At 48.4% G+C, this 21,794-nt stretch overlaps 3 protein-coding genes across 4 annotated transcripts; 1 reads left to right on the top strand and 2 right to left on the bottom strand.

Moving 5' to 3' along the window:
• Positions 1-471: 471 nt before the first annotated feature.
• On the bottom strand, positions 472-16,175 carry puf (ubiquitinyl hydrolase 1 puf). The gene is made up of 21 exons (XM_018019450.2): positions 16,037-16,175; positions 15,402-15,893; positions 14,194-15,264; positions 12,913-13,618; positions 11,950-12,847; positions 10,983-11,869; positions 7,624-10,926; positions 7,379-7,565; positions 6,739-7,313; positions 6,551-6,674; positions 6,307-6,494; positions 5,967-6,237; positions 5,724-5,906; positions 5,120-5,519; positions 4,938-5,043; positions 4,700-4,871; positions 4,450-4,640; positions 4,039-4,391; positions 3,029-3,977; positions 2,613-2,950; positions 472-2,551 (listed from the first exon to the last, which is right to left on the bottom strand). The coding sequence occupies exons 2-21, from the start codon at positions 15,442-15,444 to the stop codon at positions 1,725-1,727; spliced, it is 11,772 nt and encodes a 3,923-aa protein (XP_017874939.1). The 5' UTR covers positions 15,445-15,893; positions 16,037-16,175; the 3' UTR covers positions 472-1,724.
• Positions 16,176-16,297: 122 nt separating this feature from the next.
• ash2 (Set1/Ash2 histone methyltransferase complex subunit ash2) lies at positions 16,298-19,799 on the top strand. 2 transcript variants are annotated; one of them, XM_018012876.2, is made up of 7 exons: positions 16,298-16,603; positions 16,673-16,857; positions 16,926-17,270; positions 18,372-18,752; positions 18,815-19,095; positions 19,163-19,420; positions 19,506-19,799. In XM_018012876.2, the coding sequence occupies exons 1-7, from the start codon at positions 16,437-16,439 to the stop codon at positions 19,608-19,610; spliced, it is 1,722 nt and encodes a 573-aa protein (XP_017868365.1). In that variant the 5' UTR covers positions 16,298-16,436; the 3' UTR covers positions 19,611-19,799. The 2 variants fall into 2 exon arrangements, with proteins under 2 accessions (XP_017868365.1, XP_017868372.1); XM_018012883.2 differs by lacking the exons at positions 16,298-16,603; positions 16,673-16,857; positions 16,926-17,270 and adding an exon at positions 17,626-18,226.
• On the bottom strand, positions 19,762-21,743 carry LOC108617190 (uncharacterized). The gene has a single exon (XM_018012907.2). The coding sequence runs from the start codon at positions 21,353-21,355 to the stop codon at positions 20,033-20,035; it is 1,323 nt and encodes a 440-aa protein (XP_017868396.1). The 5' UTR covers positions 21,356-21,743; the 3' UTR covers positions 19,762-20,032.
• Positions 21,744-21,794: the final 51 nt, after the last annotated feature.

The raw sequence follows: 21,794 nt of genomic DNA, 5'->3' as shown, positions 1-21,794 counted from the left end.
GGTTTTCACGAAAAGTATAAAGCAGCATGTAAACTATATACATAATAATAATCGAGATAGACCGATTGATTTAGTTGTAATTGGTTCTAGAAGGTTCTAATCAAAGGATTCAAGATTACTATGCAAATTTGGCAACGATAATCTATTATTCTTTTATATATTTTGCTACTACCATAAAACTAAGTTCAACGTCTTCTTAAAAAATGAAATACTTTTAAGAATCCCTGTTTGGCTCTGAAATAAAACTTTATGAAATTGCTTAACTATGTCGAAAATATAGGACGTCGCTTCAAAATCCTATGTAACTGCGAGAGGATATAAAATATCATAAATATATATATATAAAACATAGTCATATTTCGGAAAATATACTTGAATTAAGGATTAAAGATATTGATTTTAAACCGCTCTATATATAAATAAAGAGGAGTATACAAAAAAAATATATATATATTATTAAAACACACAAAATTAAAAATCGATTGAAGTCAGTTTTTTCAGTAATAAGTTCAAATTGTTCATTACACAATAGTTAGACTTATATGCTGCATGATTTTATTATATTATTTGCTTATGAATCTGTATTTGTTGATCAACATTACATATTTTAGATTTCGATCGTTTGCTGTGGCTTAAGACTAACATTATATGCGCCCCTTTGAAGGGATGGTTTGTTTTTAAGCTTTGTCCTTTATGTTTCACATGGACTACTAACTAGACTTATGTGCGTAATTACAAATTTACTCTCGCAAGAAATACAGAACGTAAGATTTAAATATATTTTATCGTTCAGCAATTTACAATGAAAATTGTCGCACATCCTTTTGTTAAAATGAAAAAAATACAGTTGATTAATTTTATATCTGTTCATTTGTGTCTAACGTACAGTTATAGTACACAAGGATAGGGAGGGAGGGGCAGCGACAGTGAATATGATAGGAAACTAAACCAAAACGTAATTAGCATCGTAAAACGTACCTAAAGGTTTTACTAAAACATATATAGATATTAGCGTCTCGTAAGCCGGGTTTCAACTCAATTCATCATACCACATAATCATTTGATTTCATGTCGTTATCAATTTATTTGTTTTTCAGTTTCTATGTTGGCCACAATGCTGTTGCTTTTGGCCTTTGTAGTGCATAACAAGGTTCTCGTATTGAATATATGTGTATTTGCTCTTAACTATCGTTTTCTAATGGGAGTAATGTGGTTCTTAGTATTCTGGACAGTTTACGGTCGTGGAAGTCTTAAAATAGTAACGTCATTATCATTATAGCTAACTGTTTGTATTTATGTATGTTTGCATGTATTTAGGGATGTATATATTTATATATGTATGTGTGTTAATGCATGCATGTATGTGTGTGAGTGGGCGTGGGGTGGATGTGGGTATGAAGTGCAGGGTGCGGAGTGCGGATGTTTGTCTCCGCGTGAGTTACATTTCTATTTGAATTTTGTATTACCGATTTAATATGTTGCTAGATTAACGTTAATTTAGTATTATTTATTCATTTGCTCAAAAGTCTTTTGCCCGAGCACAGGCCCGCCGACAGCAAGCAGCACCAACCTTGGGTTGTTCAAATGTTTCCCTACAGCCTTTGACCTTTGGCCAAAAACTTGTAGTTCTCTAGAGCTTATCCATCACCTGTTCCGCGGCTTGCGTACCATCAGTCCAGCGGCTTGCCGAAAAATAAAATGCTGAGCAAATCATTGAACGACAACTAAATTTGACTGGGACTCGCTGCCTGTGATGTGGATGCAACAACTGTCGCTGGGGCGGCGACAGCTGTGGGAACAACAGCGTTCACTGCGTTCACAACTGATTTAATTGCAGGCGACGTTTCATCGGGTTTGTCCATCTCCTGAACCGTATCATTTGACTTCGATTTGACTGGACTTTCTGTGTCCATTTCAATGCTGTATTTGCCTTGCGTCACATTGTCCTCGATTTCTGGGGGTGTTGTAGCACCTTTTGGCTTTAGCAAGATTCCCGCAGCAGCCGATGTTGATGGCTCTACTGTGAATTCCTCATGCTCCTTGCCTTGCGCAGTATTCGACGCATTCGTTTCCCGTTTAATGATCGCGAAAATGCTGTGTATGTAAGACTCCATTGTGAGCAAGGTGCTCAGCCGCTTCTTGCGATCCTCGTTCAGACGATCCTGTGCAGTTTTCTTGTTGGCTGATTTCTTATTACGTTTGGGTGTCGGCTCCAATTCATCTTCCAGCTCAGTTTCATCATCTGATGAGGGCACCGATGCCTTTTCTTGGTTCTCCGATGCTGGGCTCCTCATACGCTCGTCTCCCGCGTCAGCGACTGTCGGTGGCTCTGCTACAGCCTCTGCAACGTTAATAACAGTATCGGTTGAGCTAACCGTTTCACTGGGCGCATCCGTAGACACATCAGCCGCACTAGCATTGTCCACTGGTGCGGCTTTCTCTGTGCTTTCCGTCGGATTGTCTGTTTTATCTGCCTCTGATGGCCCAGTGGAATGTGGTTCTTCTTTTTCTTTGGAAGATTCCCGTTTCTGTTTCTTGTTGGGAAATTGATCTGCAAATATAAATGTTTATAAACTTGTATTTAATTTGATTTAGTCCAGCTTTCCTCTTACCTCTCTCCGCTTCCTTCTTATAGCGCTCACTCTTATTAAGCAGTGCTCTCAGTGAGCCACGCAGCTCCTTACGCACGGATGTCGGCACACCAGTGGCCTGGGCAATAATTCTTATCGCGAACAGATCACCGCACAGCTCGTCGATGTCGTCCTTGGAGTGCATGCCATAGTTAATCGTGTAGATCATCCGTGCAACAGGAAGCTGCGCGGCTACTTTGTGATAGTATAGCTCCAGGAACTCCCGCACAAATGCATCTTTCAGCATGCTCCGCTCGTCTCTTAGCACATTATGGAGATACTCTATCAGCAGCGGATTCCTCACAAGCAAGTCTGAATATCTGTAGCAAACGTGAATGTTATTTAGATTGCATTTCATAATTAACTTAAGCAATTTCCATATTATTCGGTTTACTCACTTATTTGTCAGGGCGTTGTTGTGTATGCCCACCCAAAACTTGGGAAAGTAGTTGAAATGCAACGGTGTGGACTCAATGGCAACCAGGCAGTGAAGTTTGACCAGCGTGTCGTTGAGGGTGCCCGTGTTGACGCACATTCGCATCATGACATCTATGAAGTCGTGATATGGCCTGTAGAAGGCATCCACTTGAGCATCGTACTCGGTGTCGAGACCGCGCGGCGTCAACTCCGACAGAGCAATGCACATTTGCACCATTGGCCTCGGGGGACGAGGCGAGTTCTTAGCACCTAACGGCCAGGGCGTCTGCTTGGCACCGCGACGTGGAAAATATGGCCCTAATGGGCCAATTGCATTGGGCGCATTGGCCACTGATAAATGGCAGTTGATCAAAATTGGCGCCAGAATAGTGGTGGCCTCCAGGCTGGTGTTGCGCACCAGCTCCTTGAGCACCTCGAGCGCCATGCGACTAATTTCCGGCGAATTAAATGTATTGAGAAGCGTGGCGAGCCGTTTGATTGCATCGGGCAGGGCCTTTGCGAGTGCCGAGTGCTGATGCTGTTGGCGCAGAAAGTGTTGCTGCTGCAGCTGCATTTGCTGCAATTGCAGATGCTGTTGCATTTGCTGCTGCAGTTGCTTCTCCTTCTGCTGCGGTGTCTGCGGCGCTTGGGTGCACTGTGATTGCTGCTGTTTCTGCAGCAATTGCTGCTGCTGCAGTTGCAGCTGCTGTTCCAGTTGCTGCTGCTGTTGCTTCTTTTGCGCTGGGTTATCTGTGCGCATGCGCAGCGTCGCCAGCAGGAGCACCATTTCTCCAAGTAGATCCAAGAGATCCCCTGCCACATGGCAGGCAGTGGCCTCGTGGTGCATGGAATGTAACGTGTGCAGCGCCTCAAAGCACATCTCGATGCCGCCATTGAAGATGACCAGCATGCGATCATCATCATTGTCCACTGTAAACGTACAGTACAATAAATCACATTGTAAAACCTATGGGCATGCACTAAAACCTACCAAGTATTTTCAGCGCGCTGATCAGCGTTGACCAGGACACTCGTGCATCCAGGCTGGTGGTGTACGATACAATAACAGAGCGCCGGAAGGCAATGACATCAAGCTTTTCCTGCTCACTGGCATCCGGATGGCGAGTGGCAAACAGTGCCATCAACTTGAACAGCTCATCGACAGCGGCTGCATACTGAGTGGGATGGGGCGTAATGTTCTTAAAAGCCCACTGTAGATTCTGATGCTGCGCCAGTTGCCGGGTGAGTGCGCGGCTCTGCTCGCAGCACAAGCGCAGCAGTCCGTAGTAAGCGGGCAGCATGGACCGATTATAAGTGACAATCTCCGAGTCATCGTGATCGGCCCTAAGTGGATACAATCAGATTAGTCAGAGCAATTCCATGCGGCCTATGATTAGCTTACAGTATATAATTAAATGCAATGTTTCGCGTTATCTCGGGACAGTTGGCCACCAGCGCTGCGTTTTCCGGGCAATCGACGAGCGAGTGATGCCAGAAGGTGAGCAGCGCGTGCTTGTTGTGATGCGCCGGCACGCTGGGCTCAGAGAGACGCGGATGAAACAGCTCCCACAGGGACCGCATAAACGAACCTATCTGTAAACGAAAACACACACATTGAAACAGCCGCCCAACACGTGCCCTATCAGACTTGCCATTAGTTTTTCAGTCTTTGAAACCATACAGTAGCTGAGCAGGTTGAAATAGGCGGTCAGCTTGGTGGTACCGTGTGCACCAATGTCTGCATAAACACGCGCCGGACGCAGCAGACGCAGCAGCAATGTTATCACCTGATGCAGCACCGCTTGGGCATCGCTGTTGATGTCCCTGCAAGGCAATAAGACAACGTCATGACGCTGACAAAAAGACAATAGCTAACTGAACAGCAATTACCGGTAGCTGTGCGGGTTGAGAGCCAACAGCTTGTGCTGTGAGTGGGCGCGGAAGTTGGCGCGGAACGGCTGCGACGGCACCAGCGCCACTAGCAGACAGGCAGCGGCTATAATATGAATAGAAACCAAGATATAGCGGCATATACCATACATAAACAGATTTCAGCTCTCATTTCAGCCTACCATTTCTGACGCGCGTATTGTCGTGGGCGAGCAAGAACTGCTCCAGCCATTGCTCGGCGGACTGCAGGATCCAGGCGTGAGCGATTTTATTTTTGGTCGCCTGCAGCGAAAGCCAGTCGAGCACGGACTGCGGACAGTACTCGGCAGCATCCCACATGCGCGGCAGCACGAGCTGCGTAAAGCACGGCAGCCCAACCGGCCCGCCCTGCGTCTCGGTGAGCAGAGTGAGCAGCTTGAAGAACGGCGCACAGAGCTCGGTGTGCTTGGTAACGGATGCGAAGAGCATGTTGATGATTTGTGTAGCCAAACGATCGTCCCAGCGACAGAGCGCGTGGATTAAATGCTTTGTCTGATGCGGATTAATGCCGTCCTTTATTTGTTGATACAAAAATGGAAATCCCTACGAAATATATGTGGAATAAATATATGTATATACATATACAACACATAAGCAATGAACAAAGCAAAACAATTGGTTATAGGATTAGACATTGGATTGGTTTGTTGGTGGATTTATGGATTATTGATGGTTAGACGATGGTGGTGGTGCTTGGATGATTGATTAATTGGAATATATAACGCTTTCGAGCTTTTTCAGTATCACCTTTCCACCGGCAATGGCGTTGAAGTCTTTCGGCGACAGACGCAGTCGAAAATCAGCGCCCCGCGAACGCTCCACAAGACTAGCACAGAGTGCAATCATTTTATCGAGCGACGCTGGACGCATTTTCTCTACTGAGAGTGCCTCATCCGAAGAGTTGTCCTCGTTATCTGAGCTGATGTCAATCTGCGGTAAAAATGTGAAAATCAAAGCAGAGTTCATAGCGGTATTTTATTGTCAACCTACACTATCTGATTGCTTGTGGCCCAGGTAGAAGTCGACCAGGCTCTTAAGTACTCCGATACGCAACAGAAACATCGCTTCCTCGTCTCCCATGCGCGAGAATTCGCACAGCAAGCTGAAATACTCGGAAAGGTGGCGCAGATGGGAGCGCGCTCCATGCTCCAGCAGGGAGATGAGCGAGCTTATGAACCGCGTCACACATGATGCCTGTCCAATGAGCTCCCGGTCGTTCTCATCTGTATCCACGCCCAAGTAGAGATCAGCATGTGAAGCGCTGCGGAAGATTAACAAGATTTTCAATTGATAGATTTGGTAGTGCACGTGTATGCCTTAGTGAACCTACCGCAGTCGCTGTATGACATGAACGACCAAACGTTGAAACATTTGGCGAACCATTTGATTGGGGCATTGAATTAGAACCTGTACGGGCCAAAAGGGCTCGACTGACATGTGCGATAGGAACCATTCGCAAGCCTCTTCACTGGCATTAAATTGCTTTGTTAGCAACTCCACCCAAGGAACCATTGTAGGCTGCAAAGGATAAATGATAAACACGCATCATTAATTGGAATTCAGTTAGTTCTTACCTTCTCCTTGGCATGTATGAATGTTTCTATGAAAAATGACACGGACAACTTGGCGGCCATGCAGGTGACGTCCGTCTCCGAGATTAACGTCTGTGGTATGTGGCCGCAAATTTGCCACATGAAGCTAAAGATGAGACAATATTGTGATATCGAAACTATATGCGTATATGTATAAATATTAATCTCACTTAAAGTATGTGTGCTCGAAGATATTTCGATCTTGCAAGAACTGTCTGTTGTCTTGCCAAATCCAATCTTCTAGTTCCTTGCTTAACAAAGGACGAAACTGTTGCTGTTTAGTAGATGCTTTGGCATCCGCGACGACGACCGCCTTTGAGGTTGACGCCTGCGGCTCATTGTTATTATTCGACTTAATATTATCACAATTGGCTGTTACTTTCTCCATTTCCTTGTCTTCGTTTATTTGAGTCGGGTCTGGCTTTTCAGTTTGCTCCTCCTCTTTTAACTTCTCAGTCTCTGTGCTTAACGGAGCCGATTTCTCGGCCTCTGCCTGAACTGGCTCCGTATCTTCGCCTCCAGCGGGCTCCTTTTTGATGTTATTGTCCGTTTCAACTTTGGGTTGCTCCTCCGTTTCCGGTTTGTCCTCATTAAGAGGACTTGGCGTTGGCGTTGCTAACAACTCAGAGTGCCGACGCTGGAGATGCTCTGGCAATCGACGTTCATAGAACAGCATATAAGCTGAGTTGGTCTTCTCAAAGCTAAAGTCCAAATACTTTTCGGTTACCGAGTCGTAGGTCTTGCTCTATAAAATTAAGGAAATCATTTTAATTTGTGACATTTAATACTCAATACACAGATTTTCCTTACAGTCATTTCGCCACCAAAACACTCGGCCGCTATTTGCGAAGGATCGAATGGCTTGACCTCGGCGTCATTGAACAGGAACCAACGCTCGTGCGGATGATAATTGCTTTTCGTGCGCTCCTTGATAAAGCTATAGTAATGCCCACCGTCCGCTGTGCCTGTGTGCACCGTAACGCCAACCAATTCGTACCTGTAATCAGGAATCGTTGATAATCATATTACACATTCTAGAAGCGTCGGGCACTTACTCATAGCACTCCTCGATGTCTGCGTCCAAAGTGGCTTCAGCCTTTTCATTCTCTGCCCCCTCATCGTTGTCGTTCTCCTGACGCTCGCGTATGCGCTTCTCACGGTCCTCCTTGTACTGCTGCGGCATCAGCGTCTTCTCCACGTAGTGGCACATGTTGAGGCGCAAGGGAAACGAAAAGTGCGTGTTGACCTTCTCCTTCAGCATGGTCACCATATTGAAGGTGTACCGCATGGTATTGAAGCACAGGATCTGCGGCAGCTTCTTGAAGCAGGCGCGCTTCTCGGCGCGCACCTTCTTGCCACACTGTGAACAGGTGTACATATTGTCACCCTCGAGCGTATCTTTGACAGTCACCTCGTCCAATGACTCCTGCAAGTTTCGCATGTCCGCCACTTGGCAGCGCACCGTATAGAACTCCTCAGCGGTGCGCGAAACGTGACCGCAGTCCAGTGAGACGACATTGTTGCTCAGAGTGCCGCAGAACAGGCGCTTCACCAAGTGCTTCAGGTCTGGCGTCATCTCCTCGAGCTTAGAGACCAGATCAATGAAGAACTCCGCCATATCCTTCTGTTCGCCCGTGTTTAGGGGCTGATGATCCATCTGATACACTCGGCAGAAGCTGCGCGGATTATACGCCTTGCGCTCCGACTCCAGCAGATACGCGAACATGCGCTGCAGCTCCATCAAGGTGGGGCCATGCTTTTGGGCGCCAGCCGGTGGCAGACGTAAAATGGCCGCACGCGCCTGTGGCATCATGTACAGATGTTGGATGCAGGAGGCCATGTAGCAGGTGGCTCCCAAATTCGTGAGGCCCACATAGCCACACTCGGCGCGACCCTCGTCACGGGGCCAATAGTCCCAGGGATACGGTTGCTTCGGACCCGACCTGTGCTGCGCCAGCAGTCGGCCATGCAGGTAGCTGTAGTTGGTGGCACAGCCGCGGCACAGCTCCACGAGCAGATCGTACGCAGCGGCACGCGAGGTGGCCGATTTGCACTTCGGCTTCTGTCGATTGGCGGGCGATGGCATTTCGAACAGGAATTCGATCAGCTGCTCAATGAAGCTCAAGGCCTTGGGCCTGTACTTGTAGCTGGTGTCGTACTTGATCAGATTGGACATCAGATTGAGCAGGCCCACCAAGCCGTCATCCTGGTAGCCATGGCGCAGTTCGTGGTAGTCGCGGTTCAGGATACTCTCCGAGATGCTCTCGCACAGCTGCTCAATATCAATGCGCTCCTCGGCCACCATCTCGGGGGTCAGCGTGTCCACAAGTCGGGCGAGTAGCCAAAAGTAATCCCGACAAGCCGGTCCATACGGCTCCTTGCCCTCTTCTGAGAGCAAGAACTGGGTATGCTGCACAGACGAGCTCATCTGCTCAGCACGCGGGAGCAGCGCGATAAGTTTGTGGAGCAGAGGAGCTAGCAGCAGCCGGTAGCTCTGGGCGTTGCCCAAACAGATTCGATAGAGACCGGCGCAGATCTCGCGCCGCACCGCTGGCTCCGGATCCTCCAGTATGAACTTCTGCAGCCAGTTGCACTGGTCCGGCTGAGACCAGAGCAGACGCCGTGCCTCGGCTGAGGCGTGCACAAAACTCACGAGGATGTTCATGGTGAACTGCACCAGCTGTGCTCGACCCCAGAAGCCAGTGCGCAGCTGATGGAACTGGTAAGGGAACAGCAGCGAAGTGGCTCCGGCAGACTGCTGCTGGTGGACTTCGTCGTTTAGTATGCTCGAGAGGCGCTGCAGGCACTGCGGCACTTCCATCAGCTGCAGCATGAAGGCATGTGGTCGCGACATCAACACGTGCACATCCTGCGTCTGCAGCTCCTCGAAGCCCAGCAGCCACAGGATGCGCAGCAGGCTGGCCAAGCAGTCGTGACGCCACTCGTTCAGCGCCAGCTCCTTGGCATGCGCGCTTTGCTGCAGCTGGCCCCCGATGAAGATCTCGTACAGATGCTGCAATCCTCCGCACTTGATGAAGGCCTCGCTCCACTTGCTGCTCTCAGCCGGCGCCGCACTGCGCACTGGAGCTGCTGCTGCCGCCGGCAATGTAGATGTTGGCGAAGGCGGCGGCGGCGTGGCACAGCCCAATGGGCGCTCCATTTCCTGGTTGTCGATCTTCTTCTGTCGCTTGCAGTGCTGCTTCGGTTGGTTTTCCTTGTCGCCACCGCTTGCCAGCTCGCTAATGTCCACATCGCTGCCCGATCGTGGATTCGAAATCAGCGACGTCTCCATTTCCCCCGCAGCCAGTTCCTTGCTGCAGTCGCTGCTGCTGCTGCTGCGTTTGGGCTCTCCGGCCTGCTCAATGCTGTTGTGGCGACGATTCGCGCCCTTTTTGGCACGAGGCTGCTCAGTTATAACCAGGTTGCCGTTGGATCCCGTGCCTGCAGGAGCACTGGGAGCACTAGAGGCAGTGGCCTGACGTGGTCCACTGCTCAGTGCTAGGCTCTCGACGATGTGCAAGGAATACATGAACTTTTGCAGGTTGCTCGGGTCAAGCAGCTCGTTAAACTTTTGCTTAATCTCCTTGCGCTTATTGGCTAGCTGCTCCTGATCCTCCAGTTGCTGCAGTTCATTGAGATCGTTGACCAGGTTCTTGAATGCATCCAGTATATGCGGATTTGTGGGCAGCATTGCCAAGATGTCCCACACGCGACGCGACAGCAGCTGCGCCTTTGTGTGATGCTGCAAATGCGCCGTTGAGGATTGCGGCTTCATGTCGCCCAGCGTTTGCATTAGACAAAAGAGCTTCTCGAAGTACTTGGGCTGCAGGAGCAGCACTGTGGGCAAACACTCCTTGGGCGGTGGCGGCAGCATCGATGGGTGCTCCACATTCGTTTCCTTGCGACGAGCACCGCGTCCACCCAGCGACACATAAACGATCTGATTGTCCTTGAAACCAGCGTCGCCTAGCGAGCGCTCATCGTAGTCCGATGTTAGCTCCTGGCCCTGTGTGATTATACGGAGTGGCCCGTCGCTGAGGAGCAAGCCCAACACGGGCGCCGCCATGCCCGATTGCAGGCTCTCCCACCACTTTGAAACCTCCGCCTTGAGATCAGCGATAAGATCACATGCGTGCATATGCAGCAGACTCTTCTCCGAGAGACCTGCCTGCTGGAGAACAATCCGCAGAGGTGGACCAGCGCCCTCGTTCTTCAGATTGCTGTGCGAACCGATTCCCTTGCCCTCGATGGCCCAGCGGCGCAAATGGAAGGCATAGCGACGCCTAAACGTGTCCAGATGGGTGTTGAGAAGCAGCAGTCCCCGCTGCACGCGCATCAGCGCGTTCTCATCCTCGATGCTGTAAGATAAACGCAATGTGATAAATACCTATAAAAAGGAAATCGGTCAACTTACCATTCCAGAGCTGTAGCTGCCTGAACCAGATTGTCCATGCACTGAGATACGAATTCTTTCTCCAGACGCAGCTGCTGGCCCATGTAGTACATGTTGATGTACTGGATCGCAGCCAGCGAGACCTCGTTGCTTTGGGCGCGCAGCGCAATCTTCCAGAGGTGGTACATGCCCACGGCATTGGAATTGGCACTGATGGCATCGCTGTGCTTCTCGTACTCGGCCATTGCGATACGCGCAAAGCTGCACAGCTGCTGGAAGAGACCCAGTGCTACCATGGAGAACTCTTCTGGTCGCAGTTCGGGCAATTTCTTTAAGTATAAATGATGCAGTGCATCGATGCCGAGGGCATGCTGATCGCCGCCCTTTGTCTGAGCCTGAAGCCACGAGAAATAGCAGTCCGAGCACTCGGGATCATGCGCCAGCCAGTCCCACAGCGCATCCAGTTGCTCCAACGTCAGGCGAAAGCTCTTTGGCGAACCCACCGACGAGAAGATCGACGAGAGAAACTGCAGTCTCACAGAGACCTGCGTTTTGTGCGAGTACAGCTGAAGGCCCAGCTGCTGCTGTTGCTGCTCTCCATTCTGGTTGATCAACAGCTCGGCGTGCCTTCGGGCGTAGTGCCGAATGTTGTTGAAGAAGCACGCCATCATGCGATGATTGCGCTCCGCCCACAAGGTCATGGTGTGTGTGTCCGATGGTCGAAACTGCTGGAATGATGCAAAGAGCTTGGGCAGCAAGCGCAAGCTCACGATGACACTGCGATTGTTGGCCACATTCTGCAGGCAGCCCTCAATAAATTTTGTGCGCAGCTGGCGGTCCATGCTAAAGCACAACAGCGTTGCCAGCGCCTTCTCAGCCTCTAATGCTAAAGATTCACCAAGTTGTCCCTGAAGAAGAATAGAAAATAGAAGAGATTAGTGAAGGTAATAATATTTATCATCTACAGATTATTATTTAACACCCTTACAATTTTGTCGTCCTGTAGCAGGTCCCAGAGCAGCGTGTTGCCCGGCTGGCAGACGTCGTTCAGCTTGAAGGAAGGCTGATTGTTGGTCGAGACGACATTGCTAGGCTTCGGCGAGTGCAGCTGCTTGTTGGCAACCTCAATTAGATCCACATCCGAGTCGGACTTGGTCTTGGCAGCGGCTGCAGCAGCAACGGCGGCAGCGGCGTTTGCCTGTTGGCGCATCGCCACCAAGGACTGTTGTGCATTGCCAGTGGCAACAGCAGCGGCCGCAACAGCAGCTGCAGCGGCGGCTACATTCGTTTCGCCGGACTTTTGCATGGCCATGGCCGATTGAGCGGCCATCAGAGCAGCTGCGGCCGCGGCAAATGCCGGAGCCACATCTCTGCAATTCGGAGCAGCTACGCGTGCGCCATGCGAATTGACGAGCTGTGCCAGCTCCTCCTCGCAGGGCGATACGTCCTCGTCGTCAAAGTCGGCCAGATTCTTCTCTGATTTGTTGCTCATCGGCGACGAGTAGCTGCCATCGTTCTCTGCCCCGCTCAGCAGCTCGCTGATGTTCGTCTCGGCAATGGCTCGTATATAGGGACCTTCGCCGTGCAAATGCTTCAGCACAGCAGCGGGCACCAGTTGATGCCCGGCACTGTCGCTGCACTCATCGCTGTCCGCGAGCAGCTCGCCGTCGCCGTCGGCATCCCCATCATCGCTGCTGGGCACGTCCTCGACTCCGTCCCAAATTTCCACCAGCTCATGCGGCAGTATCTGCGGCTTGTTGGTAGCCTTCGGACGGCGGCGCTTGTTGCTAGTCTTCTTGCGGTGCAGCTGCAGCTCCAAGGCAGCGCGCGACTGCAGTTCCTCCTCGCTGCTGGTGTTGTCGATGATGTTGACAATGCGATGGTTTCTGCGCCAAAAACAAATCACCATATTTAAGTTATTGGAATACACATTGATTGGGGATTGACTTACTTGATGTCCATCTTGGCGATGTCATCGCCGCTCAGCTGCTTGGCCTTCTCAGTGGTGGGATCACAGATGTGGCGCCTATGCCTGGCCTGCTTGCAAGGGGTTACCCCATCGACGGGACTTTTGTGACCACCACCACCGCCGCCACTGGCGATGCTGCTGTCGTCGGCGCCCACATGCTCGTCCTCCGTGTTGCTGCCCTCAATGCTGCCGCTGTCTGAGCTGGAGGCTGTCACATTGGAGCCCAGCAAGTGGTCTTGTATTAAGTTCATTTGACTGCGCGTACAGTCCCGCGTCCAAATCAGCTTTGTCAGAGCGGACGCAATGTAAATGCTCTGCTCGGTGTGCTCCTTGGGGTCCATGCGGCAGAGCAGCGAATACAGATGCATGGCCGGGCGTGGAGCCAGATTCTTAACCAGCGCCGGCAAAATATCGAAAATGGTTTTAGAGCAATGCTTCAGCTGTGTCGCTTGCCAAATGAGTTTGATGTCCTCCTCAGAGATCTGGTTCTCCACAGCGAGGAAGTTCAGAAGTACATGGGCTTGCTTTACAATCTCAACGTGTAAGTTCGGGCCAAACAAATGCTGCACAATTTGATTCTCAGTAAGCCAATTGGCAATGCGTTGCCCAAAGAGCTCCACCTCGTTGACAGTCTCAGTGGTGCAAATCTCGTTGAACAGATTGATGTGAGCGTTAATCTGAGCCATACCTAAAATGAGCCAAATAACAATTAGTGACTAGCATTTACTAGACTTAGTTAAATTAACTACGATACGAGTATTATCTGATTAAATATATTTGCAATATTTGTGGTATATGTTATATGTAAATCAATAAAATAAAGTCAACATAAAATTTAAAAAATAAAGATAAATAAATAAAAACAATAAAGACAGTTGGTCTTATGAATGAATTATAAATAAAAAATAAAAAAATTTAATTAATTAAATTTAACTCAGATTTGAACTATTGAAGTAAATCTTTAGAATAAATAAAATATATTATAAATAATATTAAAAATTTAAATAAGAAAATATTTAAAAATTTAAATGGAATTAAAATTCAATTTTGAATATATCTAACTTTCTCAAGACATCAAATTTGTTTTAGATACAGTTAATAAAGAATCTTCTTATTTACAATGTAATAAATTTGAAATAAAATAGCTAATAGAATATGTATATATCATCATCTTAACTAACAATAACGATGCTTAGCTTACTTATATACATACTAACAATAGGGCAGTAACTGTCTACATGCAACTTTGTTCGCATCACTTACCCGCCAGACGCATCGTCAATGTGGTCGATGTGAAGTACTTGAAGGCCAGCGCAAGTCCTTCAGTATCGAAGTTGACAGCTACGTCAAGAGGATCCCGCATAGATGACCAGACGAAGTCAGCCATTGCGCGAGTTGCGGCCGAGCGAAGATTCTGATCGGAGAGCTTGCACATGTATTGTAGAATGCGACTGCGCAGCGGCACGAACAGCTGCGTGTTGCAGTGATAGTTGAGCCACAGCTTCACATTGGACACTGTAGCAGTCATGGAGTGAGCCGTCGATACCGGCAAATCAGGGTGCTCGAAGCACAGCGACATCGCACCAAAGCCGCCTGAATTGCAGAACAGGCTCACGTTGCGCAGCAAGTATATGGGAAGATCATTGTCGTGCAGATCACAGATTAGAGCCAGGTGATGAGCTTCCTCGGCTTGTAGATCGTCCAGGCGCGAGTGCATGCCATGCTTGTGGGCAATGTACAGCGGAAAGTTGAGCAGAAAAACCTTGGATACGAGCACCAGCAGTTTCTCCACCTCGGGCAGTATCCACGGCTCTTCTGTGTATTGTGGGTGAGCCTTGCTGCTGGTTGGTGGGGCTGGCGGTGGTGGGGATGGCGGCTTCTTGGGCGGACCTGGCCCGTCGCCAGATGCACGTTTCTCCTCATCGCCGCCAGCCTCTGCAAGGGTTGACCTATTTTCGTCACCAGCTGATGGTGGTGAGCATGACGATGAAGACGTCAGTTCCTTTTGCTTGTTCTCGCTTTCTATATCATTTTCGTTGTGTTGTGGATGTTTATCGGATGTGGGCTTTCGCTGTGCTTGGGCAACAACTTGGGCAGCGCTGGCGGTCAGCCGCTTGTAGCTATCGATCAGATGATCAATATGCTTCAAGTGCTGCACGGTCAGACAGATGAGCGACTGAACAACTAGGTTAAATCGATCATAATTTTTGTTATCCCGGTACAAACACATGCATTGCCGCTGCGGCCACGATTGAATGTAATTAAATGTTGTCTCGATTTCGCTCTTTAGCAGCAGCTGAAACTTAAGCTCCGAACTGGCCACGCGAACCTCATCTGAAAAAGTAAAAAAAAAAAAAAAAAAATGGTATGTACATACAGGGGGGGAGGGGCAAAAGCAGGCGCAACTTTATACAGTTGTCACGGCCTAAATGCCGACACATTTTGAGCACAAATGTTTTGTTGCTACTTACAGAGTTCCAATAGATTTTGGAAATCGGCGCAAACTTCGCACATTGCTCTAGTTTGTGCGGCTCCACCGAAAGCTGTAGCTGCTACTGCTTCTACTTGTGAAGATCCGTTTGCTTTGCCGTTGCCGTCGCCTTCTCCGTTGCTGTTGCCGTTGCCGTCGCCTCCTCCGCCTCCACCAGCGTTCGCCGTTGTCGCAAAGTGCAATTTGTTGGTGGGCTTTTAGTCGATCTCTTCAGTCCTTCGTAGCGTCCATGCAATTCCATTTATATTGCGCACTCAATGCCACTCACTCTCATGCACACAACACGCACTTGTCTAACATTGCATCCAAAAAGTACTCTTAAATTCTAGTAAATTTTTATGAATTGATATATTTTCTAGATATATTTTCTGTCGATAGGAAACATCGCTACTAGACGAACGATAGACCACCATAGAATGAGGTGGCCGGCCGATGATTTTGCAAGTGCAGCCCTGTATAGAACTTCAGCATGCTATGTGAAAAATAAAACAATACAAAATTTTAATCTTTCACAGTAGCTTTGAAAATACAGTCCTGTGACGATTTTGTACTTCTTTAAGAAAATATTAAGTAAATTTCATTCATTTCTATATGAAGTTAACTGCCAATACCCACCGTTCAACATCAGCTGTTCCTTAAAACGATGTTATCACAAAACATAGACAATTAACGGCTCTTCAATTTAACTCGAATGTTCTTTCAGATATATATTACTGAATATAGTGTGTACATATCTATATTTTCTGTTTACTACGTCGGATTAAACGTATTAAGCTTCAAAACGGTTATTAAATTGTGATTTTCGTTAAACCGATTTAATACTCTAAAATAGTTGTGTAGTCCACGCGATTAGCATTTCACTGACTGTTAAATTTACAGTTAGGGTGCCCACATTTTATGCCCTTAGATCGAGTTTCGATAAGTCGCCGCCGCTTTGGCAATTCATTCTGCTAGCAGCATTCATTTGTTTACATATTTTGTGAATAAAAAATCCAACTAGATATTATTATTTAACATGGACGAGTGCGTAATGGAGAGCAGCTCACCCACTGAAACCAACCCAGAGCTCGGCTTCAGCATGGACGACGAGAAAATGCAATTGCAGGAGCATCGCACTTCCTCTGCTGTCGGAGTCATTGCTGAAAGCGGGGACAGGCAGGCGGCAGCCGGCGTTTGTTATTGGTGGGCGCATGTGACCATATTATTGCTTTGATAAGCACAATATTGAATGTTTACATTCTGCATTTTTAGTGGCAAGGAGCGCAACCTGAATGTGATCGAGCTGCTATGTGCAACATGCTCGCGCTGGATTCATGAGACCTGCATTTCCTATCAACTGGGAAAGGGCAAGATCTTGCCTTTCATCACAAACTACATATTTGTGTGCAAGAACTGTTCGGCCACAGGCCTAGAGAGCTTTCGCAAGAATCAAGCGAGTAAGTGCCGCTAGCCAGCAAGTCACGCTGACCCAATTTTTTACTTTGTTTACTTGCTTTGCTTTTAGCCATATCTCAGATGTGTCAATGTGCCATTGCCAATATGCAGCAGGCGGCTCTGCGCGAGGGCAGGTCTCAAATACAGTTTAACAAGGACAAGGAGATCATACCGTATATTGAACAGTTCTGGGAAGCAATGACAACGATGCCTCGTCGTCTGACTCAGTCCTGGTACTCGACGGTGCAGCGCTCTCTGGTCAAAGACATAAACACATTGTTTGTCTACGAGGAGCATGGGGATCAGGGTGCCATGTATGGGTTGTTCCACCAGGATTTGCGTCTTATTAAACCGAACTATGAGATTATGAGCAAAACTGGCGCTTTGCGTCTCACAGAGGACGGCTATATACAGGGTAAGATTTGCAAGCTATTTTATGCCGACTTATTTTATTTACTTTTTTTTTTTCAATTGAGAAATTTTTATATTCCTTTATGTAGCACTATTTCATAAAATATATTTATTTGTCGTATAGAGTATGTATGATTCGGTATTTTGCTTGCCATAGGTTCTGCTCATTTTTGTTTTGCCTACCATTCGTTACAGCTGACGCCGCACAGTGGGATTAGTGTGTTGCAAAATTTGAAGCGAATCCATGCAAACACAATGAGCGATGTTTTTATCGCATTCTGTTTTGAAAGCTCTTCCAAACAAAGTAAACGAAGCTAACATGTGTTTACCGTTTGTGTGTGTGTATGTGTGTGTGTGCGTATACGTTATCTCATTCACTTGAATTCAGGCAGGTCTGCCCAGAGAGCAGCAAGCATTTTAATTTGCTTGTTTTGCTTAATTTATTGTTTGAAGCGGTGGCGGCACCGTGGAACGCGAGCGCACTTCGGGTGGCAGTGTCTTTTTTTTTTTTGTTTTTCTCTTTATTTTGTGTTTCTCGTTTGCTCACACTTTACGCTCTCGCCGTGTTTTTCGCCACTCAGTCGAAGCGAAAGCTGATCGTAATTACGTTTCGCGGCATTTTCTTATTTCTTGTTCGTCGTTTCTCGCTACACACACGCCCACAAAACGGGAAAACTAGAAGAACATAAAATAAACAAACAATCACAACTGACACCCGCCGAGACTGATGGCGAGAGAGAGTGTGAGAGAATGAGATAGATAGAGAGGGGTGGTCGGCAACACTCACCGAACCCAAATTCATTAATATAATAAATAGCTGCGCTCTATTTTATTGTTCCGTGGCTCGTTAGGTGTTCGTGTGACAATTGATTTAGAGCACATCGCAATTAGGGCGATAAGTTGTCCTTGCGATGACGTCAACACTCAGCGCCGCGTCGTTTGCCAGCAGCGAAGAAGATTGTGAGTTGGGAGACTTTTTCAGCGTCGCCAGATTTCCAGCACACAGCATTTTGTTATTTGCATATTTGTTAATTGCCTTTTTCGCATTACACGCCCCAAGTCACGTACGGCTTCTTATAGACTTTTCTCTTTTATCATATTGCAGCGACGCTCGCCAAGAACAACAGACAGAAGCGCAAATTTCCTGGCACCGATGCGGGTCCAACGGGCAAGAAGGGACGTCCCAGCTCGGATATCACGGCCAATGTGAAGCTACCTCCGCACGGCTATCCGCTCGAGCATCCATTCAACAAGGACGGATATCGTTACATACTTGCGGAACCGGATCCGCATGCCCCATTCCGCCAGGAGTTCGATGAAAGCTCGGACTGGGCCGGCAAGCCCATACCAGGTTGGCTCTATCGCACGCTGGTGCCGCATTCCGTGCTGCTGGCACTGCATGATCGAGCGCCCCAGCTGAAGATCAGCGAAGATCGTCTGGCTGTAACTGGAGAGCGAGGTTACTCGCAAGTGCGCGCGACACACTGTGAGTCGCTCTTATCATTTTATTTCGAAATGAAATTGGAATCCATATGGTTTTGCTTTCAGCTGTGAACCGAGGCTGCTGGTACTATGAGATCACCATTGAGGAGATGCCCGAGGGCGCAGCCACGCGCGTTGGCTGGGGTCGGGAGTACGGGAATCTACAGGCGCCGCTGGGCTATGACAAGTTCGGCTACTCCTGGCGGTCGCGCAAGGGCACAAGGTTCACCGAGAGCCACGGCAAGCACTACAGCGAAGCCTACGGCGAGGGCGACACACTTGGCTTGCTCATCGACCTGCCCGAGTTGCCAGCGATGGACTATCTGCCCAACACATTCAAAGATCGCGTGGGTTTATCTGTGGTTAAATTGATTCCCGCAAACTTCTTTAATGAAGCTTCTCATTTCCCTGCAGCCTCTGGTGAAGTTTAAGTCCCATTTGTACTACGAGGACAAGGACAAAATTACTGAGACCCTGAAGAATCTGCACATCCTGCAGGGCAGCCGCATCGAGTTCTTCAAGAATGGCCAGTCGCAGGGAATCGCATTCGAGGACATCTACATGGGCAGCTACTTTCCAGCTATTTCGATACACAAGAGCGCCACAGTCAGTGTGAACTTTGGCCCGGCTTTCAAGTATCCAGAAGTGTTGGCCGACCGCAAAGCAAAAGGCGTAAGTTGCGCGAAGCGGATAAGAAATGGGGATGGGCAAATGTGTTTCTAATAATATGAAATCTCTTCCTTTTCCCATTCACTAGATGAATGATCGCGTGGAGGAGCTGATCACGGAGCAGTGCTTAGCAGATATGCTATACCTTACGGAAAACGATGGACGACTGCGCCTGGACAACATGAGTCTGTGAATTTGAGCAGCTTTCATTGTTATGCAAGAGTCGTGTTTGGGGATTGGAAAGTATGAAATGGTGTCTCTAAGTGAACAGAATTGGATCAAACAAGATCTTTTGACATAACAACTTGCGCCTATAGTGAACTATATTAATCTGTAATAATGTCTAGAGTTTTTATAATAAAATGTATTTTAAGGAAACAAATATTAAGCAGAGATATCAAAATGTAGATTGGAAAATATTTATATTTAAAAGATCAGTTCAAGAAGTTGAGTTAGTCGTCCTCGTCAATATACTTGATTGAAGATCGAGGAAGATTAACCATAATTATTCTTTAATCCCTGTTCCTTATTTCTCAACCCTTGCGCATTTACATAGATGCCTGAGTCAAGCCAAACTTTATTGCTAACGGTTGTTGTATACAATATCGGATTTGGCTATTTAAAGGCTTTGAATTTTGAGGCACTGTACGGTATATAGAAGGCACTACTAGTGTTAAACTCCGATCGAGGATGATGAATGGCCGCTGAGATCGACCGGCCGGTTGAGGGCGTGTTTGAGTTGGTTGTGACTTGGTCCAGCGACAGGCCATACTGACGGGAATGTTGCATGTTGTAGTCCCTGCCCTTGGCATGGTTGTCCATGGCGATTCCATTGTGCGTGGCACCTCCACTGGATATGCTCTGACTGGAGGTGGCAGTCGTGCTAAAGTCTCTGTGGCGGTTCAGTGAGGGCAACACGATGGCATGCCTGTTGTTCAGGAAACGGCTGGCTGCCATGGGCATATTCCAGGCCGATCTGACGCCCGCCAGTTGCCGTCGTTCTGCGCTGCTGGCATACGTCAGGGCCGCTGACTTGGGCTGGTGCTGCTGCTGATGGTGCTGCACCTGCGTGAGTTGCACAAAGCTTCGATTATTGAGGAGCCCGCGAAATCGTCGATTCGAGTCCAGCACATTCAGGATGGGCGGCATCCGAAGACGAGAGCGGCCCACAGTAGCCGACTGTGGGGTGACTGGGGCAGGCGGCTGCTGGGCGCGCTCCCGCTTCCGCAGCTTGACTGCCACCGAGGTGATGTGCAAATCCCTATCGAGCATGGCCACAAGTTTTTGGGCAGAAGGCAGATAGGTGCGGCTGGATGCCATGTGATGGGGCTCTTCGTGCTGGCGCTGGCGAAGTCTCGCTGCTGTTGGTGTGAGGAATCCGTCGTCTTCGTCGTCGTCGTCCTCATCCCTCTCGTCATACTCATCCAGAGAGTTGAGACTAAGATCTGATATGGACTCGATCTCGCCGGCTTCATCTGGCAGCGTGTTGTGGCGACTGCTGTCCACACTTTGGTGCTTCAGAGGCTGCGCTTTGCGGGCTAATAAACTAGGAAATTTGCGTTGCCAATCGAGGATCTCGTTCCGCAGCTCTGGCTCCAGCTCCGGCAATGGCTCCTCGCCGCTCAACATTCGGTCGACGCGCTCCCAATCCTGTTTGTTCTTCTTGATGGCATCATCGGCCCAGGGTATAGAGCCAACTGAGCTGCGGTCAATGCTGCTGGACGAGTATGGCACATCTTGCAGGAACTCAGAGTCGTCGTCCTTGTCGGCGTCCGGCTCATTGTGTGTGTCGTCATTGCCGCTGTGATTGTTGTTGTTGCTGTTGTTGTTCTTGTCGCAAGGGTACAAAGGCCCATCCTCCTGGCAGACCTTCTTCTCGCCCTCGATGGGGGTATTGTAACGTTTCTCAGCTCCGAAATAATAACGTCTACCAGACATTAGACAATCAACGGGATCAGCAAACTGGTTGCGCTAGTTGTTAATACTTGGCTAAAGGATGTGAATATGCCCTTAAAATCGATGCCGCAAAAAGTTGAGGCGACGTCGGCGGCGGCTGAGGCAGCAGCGATTGACAATTGTTGTGTTGTGGCTCATTCCAGTTTTGCCTGTTATTTATGAAACTCTTTTATATCCGTTTCCACCCCATCTCCCTATGCGATGCGCATGCGCAGTTGCAGACCTGAGGCGATAGCCGGCTGCTTGGACTGACCAGGAGATGGACAAAGGCATACCATGACTTTTCCTTTTGCATCTAATCTTTTTGCTGTGGGATCTTTTCTTAAATTAACCCCAATTAGTTTGAATTATGCATCTTGCCCTGCTACATAGTGGATCTGAAGAGAGCGGAACAAGTTCCGATTCAGGGCGTCGTTTGCAC

The sequence above is a fragment of the Drosophila arizonae genome, chromosome 2 (genome assembly GCF_054131065.1).
Source record: "Drosophila arizonae isolate 15081-1271.41 chromosome 2, UAZ_ARI_1.0, whole genome shotgun sequence".
NCBI classification, from domain to species: domain Eukaryota; kingdom Metazoa; phylum Arthropoda; class Insecta; order Diptera; family Drosophilidae; genus Drosophila; species Drosophila arizonae.
Note: the sequence above shows the minus strand (reverse complement) of the source record. Positions and strands in the feature narration are given on the sequence as shown.

Excerpts from the sequence above, each read along its gene's own strand:
- ash2 (XM_018012876.2), top strand. The coding sequence starts at position 16,437 with ATGGACGAGTGCGTAATGGAGAGCAGCTCACCCACTGAAACCAACCCA. Across the intron at positions 16,858-16,925 it reads CTTTCGCAAGAATCAAGCGA|CCATATCTCAGATGTGTCAA; the intron begins GTAAGTGCCGCT and ends CTTTGCTTTTAG. Across the intron at positions 17,271-18,371 it reads AGAGGACGGCTATATACAGG|CGACGCTCGCCAAGAACAAC; the intron begins GTAAGATTTGCA and ends ATCATATTGCAG.
- puf (XM_018019450.2), bottom strand. The coding sequence starts at position 15,444 with ATGTGCGAAGTTTGCGCCGATTTCCAAAATCTATTGGAACTCT. Across the intron at positions 6,238-6,306 it reads CATGTCATACAGCGACTGCG|CGCTTCACATGCTGATCTCT; the intron begins GTAGGTTCACTA and ends AATCTTCCGCAG. Across the intron at positions 4,872-4,937 it reads CTCAACCCGCACAGCTACCG|GGACATCAACAGCGATGCCC; the intron begins GTAATTGCTGTT and ends ATTGCCTTGCAG.
- LOC108617190 (XM_018012907.2), bottom strand. The coding sequence starts at position 21,355 with ATGTCTGGTAGACGTTATTATTTCGGAGCTGAGAAACGTTACAATACC.